Genomic DNA, 15,498 nt, shown 5'->3' on the forward strand with positions numbered 1-15,498 from the left:
GCAGCTGACGAGGAAGGCCGAGCACTCGACAACGGTATGGCGAAGGAGACGGAAGTCCGATTGGCATCGCCGGCGTCCTGAATTACCGGTTCCGCCACCGGTGTCGATTGAAGCGTCTTGCCAGTGGACGTTTTCCTGTTTCTTCTCCCCAAGGGCCTCTGTGGCTCGTCCTCGTCGTCGTCGGGGAGGTCAATGACGTTGAGGGCTGTAAAAAGATCAGTCGCCAAAGTTTAATCACCCGATTGGATATAGCACAGTTCAATCGACAAATCGAAGACAAAATCACGAGAATTGTACCCGGATTGGAGGTCACCGCATCTTCCATTTCCTCATCCTCGTTCTTATAAGCAGAGGTCCCAGAGGTAGCGGCACTGCCAGTTTCAAGATTCATTCGGTCAAACCAAGGGAAAAATAAACAGCACAGAACGTCGAGTAAAATCGAAAGAAGAACACTCACGCAGAAGCAACAGGAACGTCCATTTTGATTCTCGGCAGCGCCTTCCGAGTCTTCTGCACTACAACCTTGGACTGCTTTGGAGCTTTTTTAGTTGGTGCCAGAGAGGACGTCCGAGGACGCTTTGACGACTGCCCGGTCTGAACGGTCGCCTTGTCACGGGCGCTCGCCGGGTCGTGAGTAAGTTTGGATCGCCTTTCCCTGCGGGGAGGAGAGTCGACCTCTTCTTCGTCACTCGGGTCGTCGCTCTCCCCGTCCCCCTCTCCATCGGAATGTCACTCGCCGCTTTCACCTCTGCTTGCCTCCCCCTCCAGGTCCTGCTCCTGCTCTCCGTTGGGCATCGAGTACATTTCAATAAGGGCCTAGAAGAAAACAAGCAAGACAAAGTCAGTCGGTGAAGCATAAACAGTTGCATGTTAAATCAAGATGACACTCGGTAATTCAGAATCGAACCTTGTCTGGTTCGTAGGATTGGTCAAGTGGAGGGATTCTCCTGGCTCCTCTGGGGTTATCCTTGTTGCCAGTGATACTCCTCAACCACTTCTCCACCGTATCCTCATCGACTTCTTCTGGGTGCACCCGAGTGGAATCTTCAATGCCCGAATACATCCACATCGGATGGTCGCGGGCTTGAAGTGGCTGAATGCGTCGTCTGAGGAAGACTTCCAGCAGATCCATTCCAGTTACACCCTCACGGATGAGATAGACCACTCGCTCAACCAGCAATATCTTGGTCAGTTATGATGTTGTCAGGTGCTCGACCATTCATTGCTTCAAGAAATGCCCCAAACAACCAATCGAAGCTTGTTTCCAACTCTTGCATAACAAACCCACACCCCAACATGATCGACTGTCCATGGCGATTGATACCAATGAATGGCACAAATGGCATGTTATACATGTTTGTCATGTATGTTGTGTCAAAAGAGACACAATAGTGATAAGCCTCGGTATACGCCCTACGTGCTGCTCCATCAACCCAGAACATATTGACAACCCTATCCTCCTCATCATATTTGACCTTGTAGAAAAAATCAGGGTCATTTTGTTGTTGATCCTTGAAGTAGGCAACTGTCTCAATCATATCTCCCTCCTTTGTGTCAAACTTATTCAAGCCTGATTTCAGATTTGATATCGCTTTAGTTGTGTAAGGCACAATTAGCTCTGAACCATAAAATTCAGACATGATGTTCATCATACGACCTGCAACAAAAGGCATCCCAAAAAATCAGGCTTCAATGCACAAGTTGCTCAAGTTGCATACACAACTTGCTTGACATATAACTATCAGGTTGCCTATCCTAGCAGAACCACGAGTTGCTCAATTTGCATACACAACTTGCCCGACCTATAACTGGCAAGTTGCCTACCTACTAGAGAACCATAAGTTGCTCAAGCTACATACACAACTTGCTTGACATATAACTGTCAGGTTGCCTACCTAGTAGAAGCCACAAGTTGCTCAGGCTGCATACACAACTTGCTTGACCTACAACTGTCAGGTTGTCTACCTACTAGAGAACAACAAGTTGGTCAAGCTGCATACACAACTTGCTTGACCTATAACTGTCAGGTTGCCAACCTAGTAGAAGCCACAAGTTGCTCAGGCTGCATACCCAACTTGCTTAACCTATAGCTGCCAGGTTGTCTGTATTTTTTGGTTTGCAACTAGTTGCTCCAGCTGTGCTTCCCAAGTTTTTTTCTATTAGAACCAGAAGTTGCTCAAGTTTGCCTACATGTCTTGCTTGACCATATAGTTGTCAGGTTGCCTGCATTTTTTAGAAACCTACAGGGTGTTATCCCTGTAACCATAAATTACCAAGTTCTCAAGGTGACTATGTTGGAGCACTAAAACAAGTGTAGTAAATGCAGAGTGTATTTTTTTGCATGAAATGTAAATGCAGATTTTTGGAATGCTAATGTAGTAATGCAAAATGTATTTTTGAAAAGTGCACACACCTGTGGTCAAATTACAATTATGAAGATTTTTCAGGAACAGTTTCTCTTTTGGAGGGATCCCTTGGTGTGATCGAAGGTACTTAGTTAGTGATGGCTTATCAACCAATGCATGATTGTGTTCAGCAATAAAGAAAACCACCTCCCACCGACCATCCTTTAGCTTCACAACCATCCTTGCTCTGCACCCTGTCTACACTATTGTATCTCGCTTTCTTTTCTTGGACTTCTTTTTTTCCTGCACTCATCATCAAGGAAGACAATCTCATCGTCCGCACCATCTTCTGCATCTCCATTAGTGTCCTCAATCACATCTAGGGCAGGCACAGTTTCCGCACCTCCATCATCAACTTTTTGTTTTCGGAACTTGTTGCAAACAAATTGTTGCTTCTCCAACTTTCCAGTTTTTGTGGATTTCCTAGAAGTGTTCATCTTGATTGAAACCCCAAGTCGGAGAGCGTAGGCATTGTAGTGTTCTTGAGCACACTCAAGAGTATCAAACCTCATGCCTATGAAAGGCTCTCCTGGTTGGGACCAAGCTTCATCGTCATTATCATTTTCCACAACCCTTTGTCCAATAGTTCCACCTGTTTCAGCAAACGTTGTTGTGTCATCAAAAGTGTCGCCTTCTGTTTGCATAGCTTCTTGAGGCGCAACGGGAGCATGTTGGGTACTCATGGGATTAGGCGATTCCCCTACAACCTCATTGTAGACTCCACCAGGTTGTGGGGCATTAGGCTGCGTGCAGTACATGGGGTCTTCAACTCCAATCCCACCCGTAAAACGCACTTCAGAGTGACCATCATCATCAGGCAATTCGTTTAAGTCAATCATCGCCAACCTGTTTGACAAAAAAAACAAATAATGATTTTCCAAGCAACTAATAACAAAAATGAAGGCAACTCAGCAAATGTTCAATACAGATTTCATGAAATAATGAATGTTCATTTTCTGTCTTGCATTAATATCTTTCAATGCCCTTCATTCTCCAACAGTGGCTCTTTTTAATGTTTTCTGTTTTTATCCTTTGTTCTTTATCAAGAAATGCGAAAAAGCGAAAGACATGGCTTATGATTCTCCATTTTCTTCGTGTTTGCTGAAGTTACAGTGGCAGATATACCTCCACTTTCCAAATGCACAAATATGAAGAAGGCAGAAGAATAATCTCCACTTTGTTCTTTAATGTTTTTCTTTTTTCGTTAGCATTTTGTGATGCCGTGGACCATATGTGATATGTGTTTCGAACATGTGTGCTTGGACATGACATAGCTTTGTATGACTCGTTTGCAGAACATCCTTATACTACTATGTTGTTCACTTGCCTAATGTCTCATAGCTTTTTGGTTCATTTCTGCCAAAGTTCTATCAGGGTTGCCACAGGTTTTGTATACAGGTTTTACAATTACTAAGTACCATTTTTTATTGGTAGTAAGGTTGTGAAGCTGGCAAAGAAGTCCAAAAGAAGGCAACTTTTACTTCTTTCTACCTATCTCTCATGCTACATATCTTTTCTGCATTACTGAATAAAGAACTTTTATTTTTACAGCACTTGCCTGCAGTAGAACAGGACTTGCCTACATTTGTATTACAGTAGTTGCCCACATTTTTTATATCACAACACTTGCCTACAAATAGGATACGACTTGTCTGCATTATACCCCAGCCGGCCCAAAATACTTGTCAGAGAAATTGATATGTCTAGACGTATACTAGTTATAGATACATCCAATTTTATACATCTGTCCAACAAGTATTTGGGATGGAAGGAGTACACTTATTTGCATAAGCATAATTTTTCTCTATGTTACAGTACTTGCCTGGAAAATGTATTTTTTATTCTACTAGTGTTCTACACGGCAAAAAACCTGACTAGAACATAGCTGTCCTACAGTTATGTACATTTTCACAGTTTTTCTAACCAAGTCCCGTGCTGTTGACGCCAAACAGGACCTGCCTGCTGATCTCATCAAGTTGCCTACCCCCCTATACATGAAATTTTACAAGTGATCTTCAACATTTCACAATGTCCAAAATAAGGCATCTTATTAGGTACTACTATCTATTATTCTACCTATCTTTTTCTGCATTACTGAATTAAGAAGTTCTTTTTTACAGCACTTGCCTGCAGTAGAACAGGACTTGCCTGCAGTACATTACAGTACTTGCCCAAAATTTTACATTTACTGTACTTGCCTGGAAACAGAACATGGCTTGCCTACATTTTTCAGAAACAGCTTTGCATTGTATTACATAGCAAATAACCTAGCTAGATCCTAGCTCCTATACAGTTATGTTGTTTCGATAAAACACTTCTTAACCAATCCCGTGCTGTTGAGGCGCAAAAGAACCTCAATTTTCAATCCAATCAACTTGCCTACCCCCCTCCCATAGATGAAACTTTCTCATGACATCTTCAAAAATGTAACAGCGTTATTACTCAAAATGCATGTTCTACCCGAGGAAAACATTTGTTATTGCCTACTTTTGCATTATGAACTTGCCTGACAAACACAACACACCCTGAAAATTCATGGGAATCTAGGAGTGGGTGGCTGGGTATGTTAAACAAAACCTGCTTAGGAAATCTTTGTTAGACTTGCCACCCCTATACACAAACTTGCTTGAGAGTTGAAATTGACAAAGTATTTGTTAACTAAAACACACTATCTGCTCGAAATTAACACTGTTAATGCATAGGTTGCAACATCAACTTGCCTGACAAGAAACTAGTGTAACTTCAAACTGCCCAACAATGTTGTGTTGTTAGGGGGAAAACAGAACCTGCTTTGCAGCTTGTCTGCAATTATATGCATGCTCCTCTTTTGTCCCTATGTTCTTCCAATTTTAACCCAACAAATTATGTGACTTAGCAGATGTATTTTTTGACTTGCTAACCCTGTGCATGGAACTTGTCTACAATTCTATGCATCCTCCTTTTTTCTTCCTGCAGCAATGGGGAGGCCATGAGGGAAAGAAAGAAGATTTTACATACCACCAAAAGTAGGAGAAGGGGCAGGCCTGGCGAGGGAGGTGGTGGGGGGTAAGGGTAGGGGGGCAAGAGTTTCTCTGTGAGGTGCTCTTATGGATTTTTGGGGCTTGGTCAAACTCTAGGTGTAGCCATGGAGATCTGGATCCAGTGTCAATGGCGTTCTTGGGGGGAAACGAGGGGGAGGAAGGAGAAGCAGGGGAGAAGGGTCCAGATATTTGCGTGGTTAGCGTAGGGTGGACGCTGCTTTGGGCAGCGGCGTCCAGGGTGCGTGGGGGCGTTTTGATTCAGTCCTTGATTTGGTGGGGGCCGGATCTTTTGGCATCTTTCTGTTAGGGGGGGGGGGGGACAACACTTTCCTTTTATACATGACAGCTGGCAATGGGTTTCCTTTTACGGGTGTGTGCCCTGTTGACTACCTGGCCAACGGGTGCCACCGAGTCGCGTCCATAAAATTTTGAAAATTTTACGGATATTTTTTTTGGAAACATGTGATTATTTCTCCAAAATGGCAAGTACATTTTTTAACCTACCCGAACATTTTTTACATTGTATAAATATTTTCAAAAAAATCACGACTATTTTTTTAAATAGGTTTTTTGAGACATTTTTTAACAGGTGATTACTTTTTTAAAGTTTCAGGTACATTTTTCAACCAATGCGAACATTTTTTCAAAATTGTATATAATTTACTTTAATTGTCAGATTTTTTTTCCAAAGCGGGATTATTTTCATAAAATGCCATGCATTTTTAAAGGCAGGAGCACGCGCCGCACATAGCTCGCCCCAAAAGCATGCACGGAGGAAGGGTGGGGCGCGCTTGATGGTGCGAGCTTTCCCACAGTGAATGTTTTTTTTTTCAAAAGGGAGTGAATGATTTTCGTTCGATCCTTCCCCCTGCCATGGGGAACATTTCGTTCGATGTGGGACGAGCCAGGGCGAACGTGAGCGCACTTGAAATAATGTACTCTACAGAGGACGTTCGTTGGCCGGTCAGGCACGTGGGCCGCAGACGACGTTACGTGGCACGGTACGTAACGTAACCACGGCCACCCAAAGTCATCATGCATGGTCTTGCGTGGAAGAGAGCAAAGCTTAGCTAGCGGCGGAGTACATACAGCGATTGGTCCATCCGATCAGATTGCGCGCCCCTGGTTACGCCATCGCCTCGTTCGTTCGTGTCGTGCGTGCGTGCACGAACGCTGCGCTGCGCTGGACCGTGTGCTCCGTGGCGTGCGCGCGCACGGGAAGCACGCGGCGGCGTCCGGGTTCATGGCTAGCTGCCGTGCGCGGCTGGAGACTTGACCTCTTGCGACGGAACCAGTTGCTGCCAATAGCATACTACCCTACCATCTTCCACCCAGCCGCAGCAGCAGGCGCAGCCGGCCAGATACGTCCCGAGTCCTGGCTGACTTGCTGGTTCAATCACAGTGTCCGTCCATTTTGTATGACGGGTCTTGCAATTTAGTACTAGTAGTACGTACAAAAGAAAGTGACGAGTCCGCCTCGACTGACTAGTTCGCCGGTTGGTTCCAAATTCCAACGGAGGCCGGCCATTCTCGCTGCATGGATCTTCTTCTAGCCGGCCAGAGATTCCATGAGGCAGAAATGTCGTCCCTGGAGCAGTTTTCCCATGGATGCAGACGTACGCGAGTCCTTGGCTTCCCGCAACCTGGCCTCTAGGTTCCAATCGACGGCGGCAACCTTGGTGATCTTCAGGTAACCTGGAGTCCGGGGCTTTCCCCCAACATCCGGCTAGCCCTGAGCCCCTGACCGCTACTCAGTTGAGGTGCTCTCGTCCACTGGCGGCCACGATGCTGCTGCGTGTGCTGATGACGACGGTCTACATACCTCTAAAGCCACGCATCGAGTCCTGGCCCTTTCCTAGATCGAAGACCATCGTCGACGATGTGTACGTGTAAATAAAGAAAAGAAACCGGCCGTATGCCATCAGGAATTGGAGTTGGGATAGGATTGCACACGTACATATATATTGTTTGCAATGCCATAGGATTTGCGCACGTACTACACATATATTGGCTCCTCGATGTCCTGGTCATCCTCCCCGACGCCGCCTCCACCCCCACGAGCACGACACACGCACCAGCACTACACAGCAGATCAGCCGACGAAACGTCAGTCATGACGGCTCCGCCCTCGCCTTCCCTATTCCTATTGCATCCCCTCGTGGGCACGTACCGCCCCGGCGACAAAACAACCGACGACCCGAAGAATTTGCTGTCAGCCAAGGAGGCGTTCGGGTTCCCCGCGGACCTTGACTGCGGCGCGCTCATGCGGGGCCTGGCGCTGGAGGCAGACCTCGCCGGCGCGCCAGATCTGTGCCGCCTGACCCTCCGAGGCGTCCCTCCGTTGTCCACCTGTGTCCATGCCGTCGACAAGAACCTTATCCTCATGATAACGTCCTTTCCCGAAGTTTACCCCCGGGACATCTATCTCGTCTACAACACGATCGACAGATCGCTCCACATGATCCCGTCTCCGCCCAGCTCGCCCCCTCGCACCACCGTCCTTACGGCCCGTCTCCTCGTCGCGCGCCGCCGGGACGACGACATGTGCTACGCCCTCGTCTTTCCGGGGTCCGTCCGCGGCGTAGGCTCTAGACAGGAGCCCGTTCTCTTCGTGTCGCCGTCCTCGTCCGACTCGCAGTGGGAGATAGCCAAGCACGCCGAGTTTCCCGACCATCTGCTCGCGGAGAAAAGCGACTTCGTTGCCGAAGAGGTGTTCTCGCACCGTGGCCGTGGTTACTGGGTGGATCTCTTGCTCGGTGGCATGTACTGTGACTGCGCTGATCTGCTCTCCGGCGAGCGTTCCGTGGAAGTACTCTCCTTAGACCTCCCTGTGGGGTGCGAGAGGTACCTCGGCGTTAGAGACGACATACCAGACCCGAGGGCCTTTCGAGTCGTGGGATGTGTTGGGGACTCCATCAAGTTTGCATCCATCACTGGCTTCCTTGAGCGTGTGGATCTTGCGGATGACCGCATGGTGAGGGTTTGAAGACTCAAGGAAGAAGATATGAGTTGGGATTTAGACTACGAGCTCAACTTTGGGAGCCTGCGTGAAGAGGAGGGGGCTTTCAAAGGGAACCAACACCTGCCGACCTCCATGGCACCCATGTACCCCTTCCTTAGCATGCAGGAAGACCGTGTCATCTACTTTGCACTGGGTGAGTACATGTACCAGCACCCGGAGTTCTGCTTTCCATCCACGCCGACCTTTTGGGTCCGTGTTGATATGAGCAGCTAGACTTTTAGCTGCACACCTCTATCTCTCACGGACGCCAGCATTGGATGTCTTGTTGCTATGTCCGGCAATGCTCAGGGCAAGCTTGCTTGGACTTCAAGCCAAGAGGAAGAAGTTGCCAATTTCTGAAGCTATGTCCTATTAGTTAGGTGATTTTATTGCTTGCCGCTCCCAAATTGTTCATGCTTCACCTATCTTATCCTATTTATTAGTAAGATAATCAACAATACGTCCAGTTCATCTACAGTAAATGGTTTGTTTGGTAGGGAGGGGCAATATGGAACTACAAGACTAAGTATCAGGAGTGAATTACAAAAAACCACCACATTTGAAGTTATGTTCCGGAATTGCCACCACAGGCCGAAAAAAGTGTCCATACAAACCCGACCAGCCTTGACCTCTGTATAAAATAATGACTGGCCCACCTCACCGGACGGACCATTTCGCGCGGGTCCAGTCCAACGCCCGAACGGCCATCTCGTCGCTTGATGATCCATCCCGCTCCGTCCGTCAGCTAGGCAAGTGTTCAACTCCATCCATGTACACACGTCGCGTCCTAGGCTCCTGCACGTACTACGTAACTAGTGGCGCGACGGAACGATCCATTTGAGAATGGACTTGTTGGCGGCCGCCGCCAGTTAGTACTAGTACCTCGTACTTGTGGCGTGCGACTCGCGGCCGCTCTGCCTGCCTCGATATCTTCATGGCTTTGGACTCGGGAGCCTTGGAAACGCAACGCAGTTTTGCCTCGTCAAGTCCTCCTGACCCAACAAAGCCTACCACGTTGATCCACCCGAGCTCCCGATGGATCGATAGGCAGGCCTCTGACTTGACGAGCCCGCCGGGGCGGACTCGCTCGATCGCGTCCAACCGAGCTCCCCGATTTTCGCCGGGGCGGCGCTAGGCAAAGGCAGCTCCGTGGGTTTTATCCGCTCCTCTCCTTGTCTAGTCTAGGACTAGGACTACAACTACAAGTGCAGCTGCTAGCTGGCCGGGTCGCCGTCCACCATGACGGACCGTTGGAACGAACGTGCGACGCACATCACAAACCAACTGAGATACGATTATTCTGACTCTGTCGACCGCATGGATATTTCTGCGCAGCTACTTTTTCCTAGGAGTAGTTAGTGCTCGATCGTGATCACTGCCACCACATGCATGCATCTTTCGGATATTTGTTTCCTTTGATCTGGAGTCGCGGAGACGCGACGCATGTGCCTGCCTGCCTGCTTATTAAAACGGTAGTAGTATCACTTAGTTAAACAGCTAAACCCCGCGCAAGAAAGCAAAGATGGTACTGGTTGTGAATATATTAAAGACGAATGACAAACTTATAACTAATCCCGTAAGTCGTCACCCCTAGCCAGCCAGATCACCGCGAGGATATTTCTATGCAGCTGGTTGAATATATATAGTACTGAAAGCTTTTTGCCAAAGTGTCCAGGATCACTTAGCGCCATGTTTTATACTACAGTATGCCGGGGCCGGCCAACTCGGTCGACGGTACCAAACTCCAAACCGAGCCCGTGCATCCCCGTGCTTGATCCAGCCAGCTCTGCAGGGTCAGAGTACGTACCCCATGTTTTCCATGGGTTCCGGTGAAAGAAACTAGGACGAGGGAATCCATGGCAATACGAGGTCTGCGGAGGGCCAGTCGTACGTGTTCCTCTCTTGCGTCCACGTTCCTAGGTTATGCAGTACCGCTTGTTGGTTTAGCCACCTTTTATTCTAAATTTTGTATCAGCAGACTATAACTCTATTTTGCTTTGGAAAAGGAATTACACACGCAAAAATAATAATAACAATGTGGTCCACGATTCCCAGTGCTATGCTAGTAATCACCAAGCAGGGCATTTACATCTGTAATTAATCAGGAGCACCGTCGGCAGCAACCAACAGCCAGCGAGATATCGCAACAGTTGATAGCGATTCTAACAGTTCTTCTTTTGGAAGCAATCTTCCAGATTTGAGATGTTTGCCGCCCTGATTGAAACGGAGATTGGAGAGAGACAGAGACAGTGCACGTGCTTACATATAGCTATTAAAATTACCGAGCCTAGTTAGTTAAACTCGAGGTTTCTTGGTACAAACTGAGGAAGCATGAGGAGTGGATATACCGTCGATGAGAAAGAGGCGAAGGAAAACCAGCAGCACAAATTTGGATTCACCCGGGCTAAACATTGGTTGACTCGCCCCGTTTGGAATCTGGAGACAGGATCTTCCTCCCAGGAACGAGCATACCAAGTGTGTCCTTTGGATGCCTGCTGGCTGCTGCGTAAACACAAAAACAATCTCGGATTTCTATTGAACCAGTGTATTTTCTTTGACATTAATCTTTCAGCGAAAATACAATGTTTATGTTCGTGCAAGAGGAGGTGGAAAAGAAGAATAACAAGTTTTTACACATGAAAGTTGAGAGAATCTTCTAGGAGCGTGCCACATTTCAAGGTGTTTGGACATTTGGGAAGCTCGTGGCAAAAAATAACAAATTTGGCCTGTCAAATGTCCAAACAACTTGAAATTTTGCACGCACATAGAAAATTCATTCATCTTTCATGTGTAAAAAGTTAGGATTTTGTTTGCGTTTATTTTTCGAAATTACTGTTCGCCAGGAGCAGATGAGCCTGGGCCTGTTTTGAATTATCGAACGCAGCAGAATCGTCAAACGGGACATCAAAAGGGGAAGTTGATTGTAGAATTTCTATTCCTCACTCTCGTATAGGTGAACTTGTTTCGTTCAATTAACTCGCCTGGTTATTAATCTCTCCTTTTCACAATGTGAACCACTTCTCAGTTTACGTACACAAATATCGAGTGGATGTTGTGCTCGCAAAAAATAAAAATAAAAAAAATCAAGTGGATACTATACGCTCGAATCCATATCTTTTACTCTCCATTCATAATAGTCGTGTTGTTGTGAACCTAAGGAGCAACGACAAACGATCATGCGACACTTTGATCATTCCTTCGTAGGTTGTGTGTTGGTCGTGCATTTGCGCCGGCTAATAAGTGAGACAAGCTTGTGATCACCCCTGGCGCGGCACGACTTTCAGAATTGATGTTCCGCCATCTTGGAACGGATGCCCGAACTTTTTTTACTACCAATCTAACACAAAAAACAAGGCCTGTTCATAGAGTTGCCACGACCACGCCTAGAGCAAGGAAGCGAAGCAAAGCAACAAACGCCGCACGCCTCCGCCTCCCTCGACCTTATCTGCCGCGCCGCCCCCGCCCCGAGTTCACCGGCCGTCCTTTCCCGTTCCAAAAAATACTAAAAAGAAAAACGTTCGCTCGCTCGCTCGCATATGCCGCAGCTCTCCCGAATTTTCCAGACCCCTCCGCCCGTTTCTCTCCGTCCGTCCGTCCGTTTGTTGGATTCCTCCCCCACCACCACGATGCAACGCACGATGCAATGCCCTCCACCCGATGCGATCCGAGCCACGCGATCCCGATCACCAAAAGATAAGGGACGGCGACCGCTATCCCGCTGACACCCGGGCCCCCACGCCGTATTCCCTCTCCACGAATCTCTCCCCTGGCGCACGCCACACGTCTCGCGTACCGGCGCCCCGCTTCCGCTCCCGCACTGCCACGCGTCCTGCGCTTTTCGCCCCCCGTCCCCTAGCGCGAGGCTGCTGCGCGGGTCCCCCCCGCGCGCGAGCGCCCTCTCATCGCCGCGGCGGGCCGAGCCGGCCACTGGCTTCGCGGCTATAAAGCCACGCCTTCCCCGCTCTCCCTCTCCAAGCACAAACCAGACTCGACTTCTTCTCCTCCTCTTCCGGCGCCGGGACACTCGGGACACACACACACACAATCTAATCTATCCCCAGCTCGTCGAGCGAGAGAGCAGCGGCGCCGCACGTAGTGCGCATCCGGTCCGGAAGCATCCAGCCCAGCCGAAAGACGGCAGGAAGGATATAGCACAGTTGACAGAGCCCGATCGACGCCGACGCCGGCGCGTTCCTTTTTGTTCCGGAATAGATTCTTGCGGTCGGTCGTGGGGTTTCGCCCATTTTTAGCGCGATCGTTGCCAGGCGGAGAGCTTTTGTTGGAGCGAGCCCGCACGGCGCCAGAGCCCCCGCGGTCCTTGTGCGTCTGCCCTGCCCGCGCGAGCCGAGGAGGAGGAGGGGCGGAGGGAGGGAGGGATGGCCGGGAGCATGCAGGCGGCGGACGCGGCGGGGCGGATCAGCGCGCTGCTGTCGCTGCTCGCGCTGCGCCGGATCCTCGCCGTGCTCCAGCCCTTGCTCCTGCTCCTGCTCCTGCCCTTCCGCTGGCGGGCGGCGCGCCAGGGGGACGCCGCCTCGTCCGCGGCGGACGCCGTCGTCTCGGCCTCCGCCTCCTCCGGGAAGAAGGCCAAGGCCGCCGTCGTGCTGCGGGTGCCCGCCGTCTGCTCGCGGAGGCAGGCCCTCGCCCGCCGCGAGGCCGCCATGCGCCGCGCCAGGGAGGCCGGGCGGGACTACGAGCTCATCCCCACCGCCCGCGGCGAGACGCTCTTCACGCAGTCCTGGTGGCCGCACGCCTCCTCCGTCAAGCCCAGGTAGGAATCCATCCATTCAACAAATCCACGCAAAATTTGTCCTTTCTTCAGCCCGGGTGTCCTCTGTTTTCGCGGTGCTGATCATTTTTCTGTCTTTTTTTGCGGATGCAGGGCGCTTGTTCTTGTCATGCACGGGTTGAACGAGCACAGGTGAGAATTTGGTTCCCTTCCTTCTCTGTTTCTTAGAAAAATAATTACAGTAACTTGTGTGGCTGGTAGCTGATGGTTGGGCACCTTGCTTGTATCGATTTGGCAGTGGGAGGTATGATCATCTGGCCAAACGGTTGAACGCCATGGATGTCAAGGTTTATGGCATGGATTGGACTGGTGAGTTCCTGCTTCCTTTTATTCTCATTTAATTTTATTTGCATGATGCTTACTAGGAGTATATGTTAGTGATTAACATCGCTTCACGGCAACTATTCAAGGCAATTTATTTTATGAATTGCGTACAAAACAACAAACCAAGGATGTTGAATTCTCTTCTAAGTTTCCCCTAGACTTAATGAATTAAGGCGATTTACTTATGAATCTTAACACTCAATGGATTGGATGAATAGTCCATACTCTGGTTTTTGTCCATCCAAGGATTTCTATTACTGTTCAAAGCATAATCTTAAATAAAAAGGTCGGCTAATTTTTGTCGTCGACAGTTAAGTACTCAAGCTGTCAGCTTAAATTTCGTACTAATCATGCGGATTTTATTGACTCTAAAGATCAATAAAATTTTCTGGTGACGTGCAACCAATGGTTACCTTTTTCTTTACAATAGTGTTCTCTTGTATAGACAATGAGCTATACATCTTTGTAAATGAAATGAACTACTACATGGGTGTAATAAAATTTTCCATGATACGTATCTTTTGTCTGACCTGGCAATTTTTGGTGTAATACAGGCCATGGTGGAAGTGATGGTCTCCATGGATACGTCCAATCTCTTGATCTTGCTGTCCAGGACATGGTATGAGAAATAGACTATTTTTTGTATGGGATATCTGAGACCATCTGCACAAATTCTTATTCAAAGGCTTCCATTATTCAATGCAGAAAATGTATCTGAAGAAGATCTCAGCCGAGAACCCTGGCGTCCCATGCTTCTGCTTTGGGCACTCCACCGGTGGAGGCATCATCCTCAAGGTACTACCATCACCTGTGACATGCCTGTTCCATATGAACTGTGTATGCAACCAGGACGTATATCTTATAGTGTTCTTGTTTTGGCTATAGGCTGTGCTTGATCCGGAGGTCGATGCTCTTGTCAATGGCATCATCCTTACATCGCCGGCTGTCCGTGTTCAACCCGCGCATCCTGTCGTTGCGGTATGCTGCTGTTTTGTCGAAAGAATTGCACAACAACATCTTCAGAAGCAACTTGTATTTATGCAGATTGTGTTGTGAATTGCAGGCGCTTGCCCCAGTTTTCGCCCTGATAGCGCCTCGGTACCAGTTCACGGGTTCGAGCAAGAACGGGCCGGCGGTGTCGCGCGACCCGGAGGCGCTGAGGGTCAAGTACTCGGACCCGCTGGTGTTCACGGGGTCCATCCGGGTGCGCACCGGCTACGAGATCCTCCGGCTCACGGCGTACCTGCAGCAGCACCTGCGCAGGGTCACGGTGCCGCTGCTGGTGCTGCACGGCGCCGACGACATGGTGACCGACCCGGAGGGCTCGCGCCGGCTGCACCGGGAGGCCTCCACCCCGGACAAGGCCATCCGGCTCTACGACGGCCTGCTGCACGACCTGCTCATCGAGCCCGAGAAGGAGGTGGTGCTCGGCGACATCGTGGACTGGCTGAGCCCCAGGATCTGATCACGCGGGTCGCCGCGCCGGCCGGTCCGTGGGCTGAGGCAGGCGGGTCGGGCCACATCCGCCGAGCTCGTCGGGGACGGGAGAAACCTCCCGTCCCTGCCGGTGATGACGCGGTCGGTCTGATCGCCTGCGCCCGAGAGCGAGGACGGCGAGGATGATGATGATCTTCTTCATCCTCCCTCCCGGCGGAGGAGGCAGTTTTGCGAGCGCGGAAGCTGCATTAGTAATTACCACTACTACTAGTACGTGTGGTGCGGTAAGGGTGACGACTGGTGGTGGCCAAGTTTGCTCTGCTCTCAGTGTGTCCCCGAGCTATGTTTTTGACCCATATTTTTGTCCGGTAGGGTAAAACGTTCGATCGTTCCTTGGAGTCGCCCGGTGTGGTGCGTGCTCAATAATGTAGACGCATTCCTCCCCTCTCGCAGGGGTCGTTTTTCTGCGTCTCGAAAGATTCTAATCAGAATCTGCGGCAGAATCGATTGATTTCTTTGAAGGAA

General features: G+C 49.4%; 1 protein-coding gene across 1 annotated transcript; it reads left to right on the forward strand.

The window, feature by feature from the left end:
- The first annotated feature begins 12,363 nt into the window (after window positions 1-12,363).
- LOC109739926 (uncharacterized) lies at window positions 12,364-15,498 on the forward strand. The gene is made up of 7 exons (XM_020298993.4): window positions 12,364-13,194; window positions 13,306-13,344; window positions 13,451-13,521; window positions 14,091-14,155; window positions 14,242-14,331; window positions 14,422-14,514; window positions 14,600-15,498. Exons 1-7 carry the CDS (start codon window positions 12,803-12,805, stop codon window positions 14,999-15,001), a joined length of 1,152 nt encoding a protein of 383 aa, XP_020154582.1. The 5' UTR covers window positions 12,364-12,802; the 3' UTR covers window positions 15,002-15,498.

Source organism: Aegilops tauschii, chromosome 4, assembly GCF_002575655.3.
Source record: "Aegilops tauschii subsp. strangulata cultivar AL8/78 chromosome 4, Aet v6.0, whole genome shotgun sequence".
Taxonomy (NCBI): Eukaryota; Viridiplantae; Streptophyta; class Magnoliopsida; order Poales; family Poaceae; genus Aegilops; species Aegilops tauschii.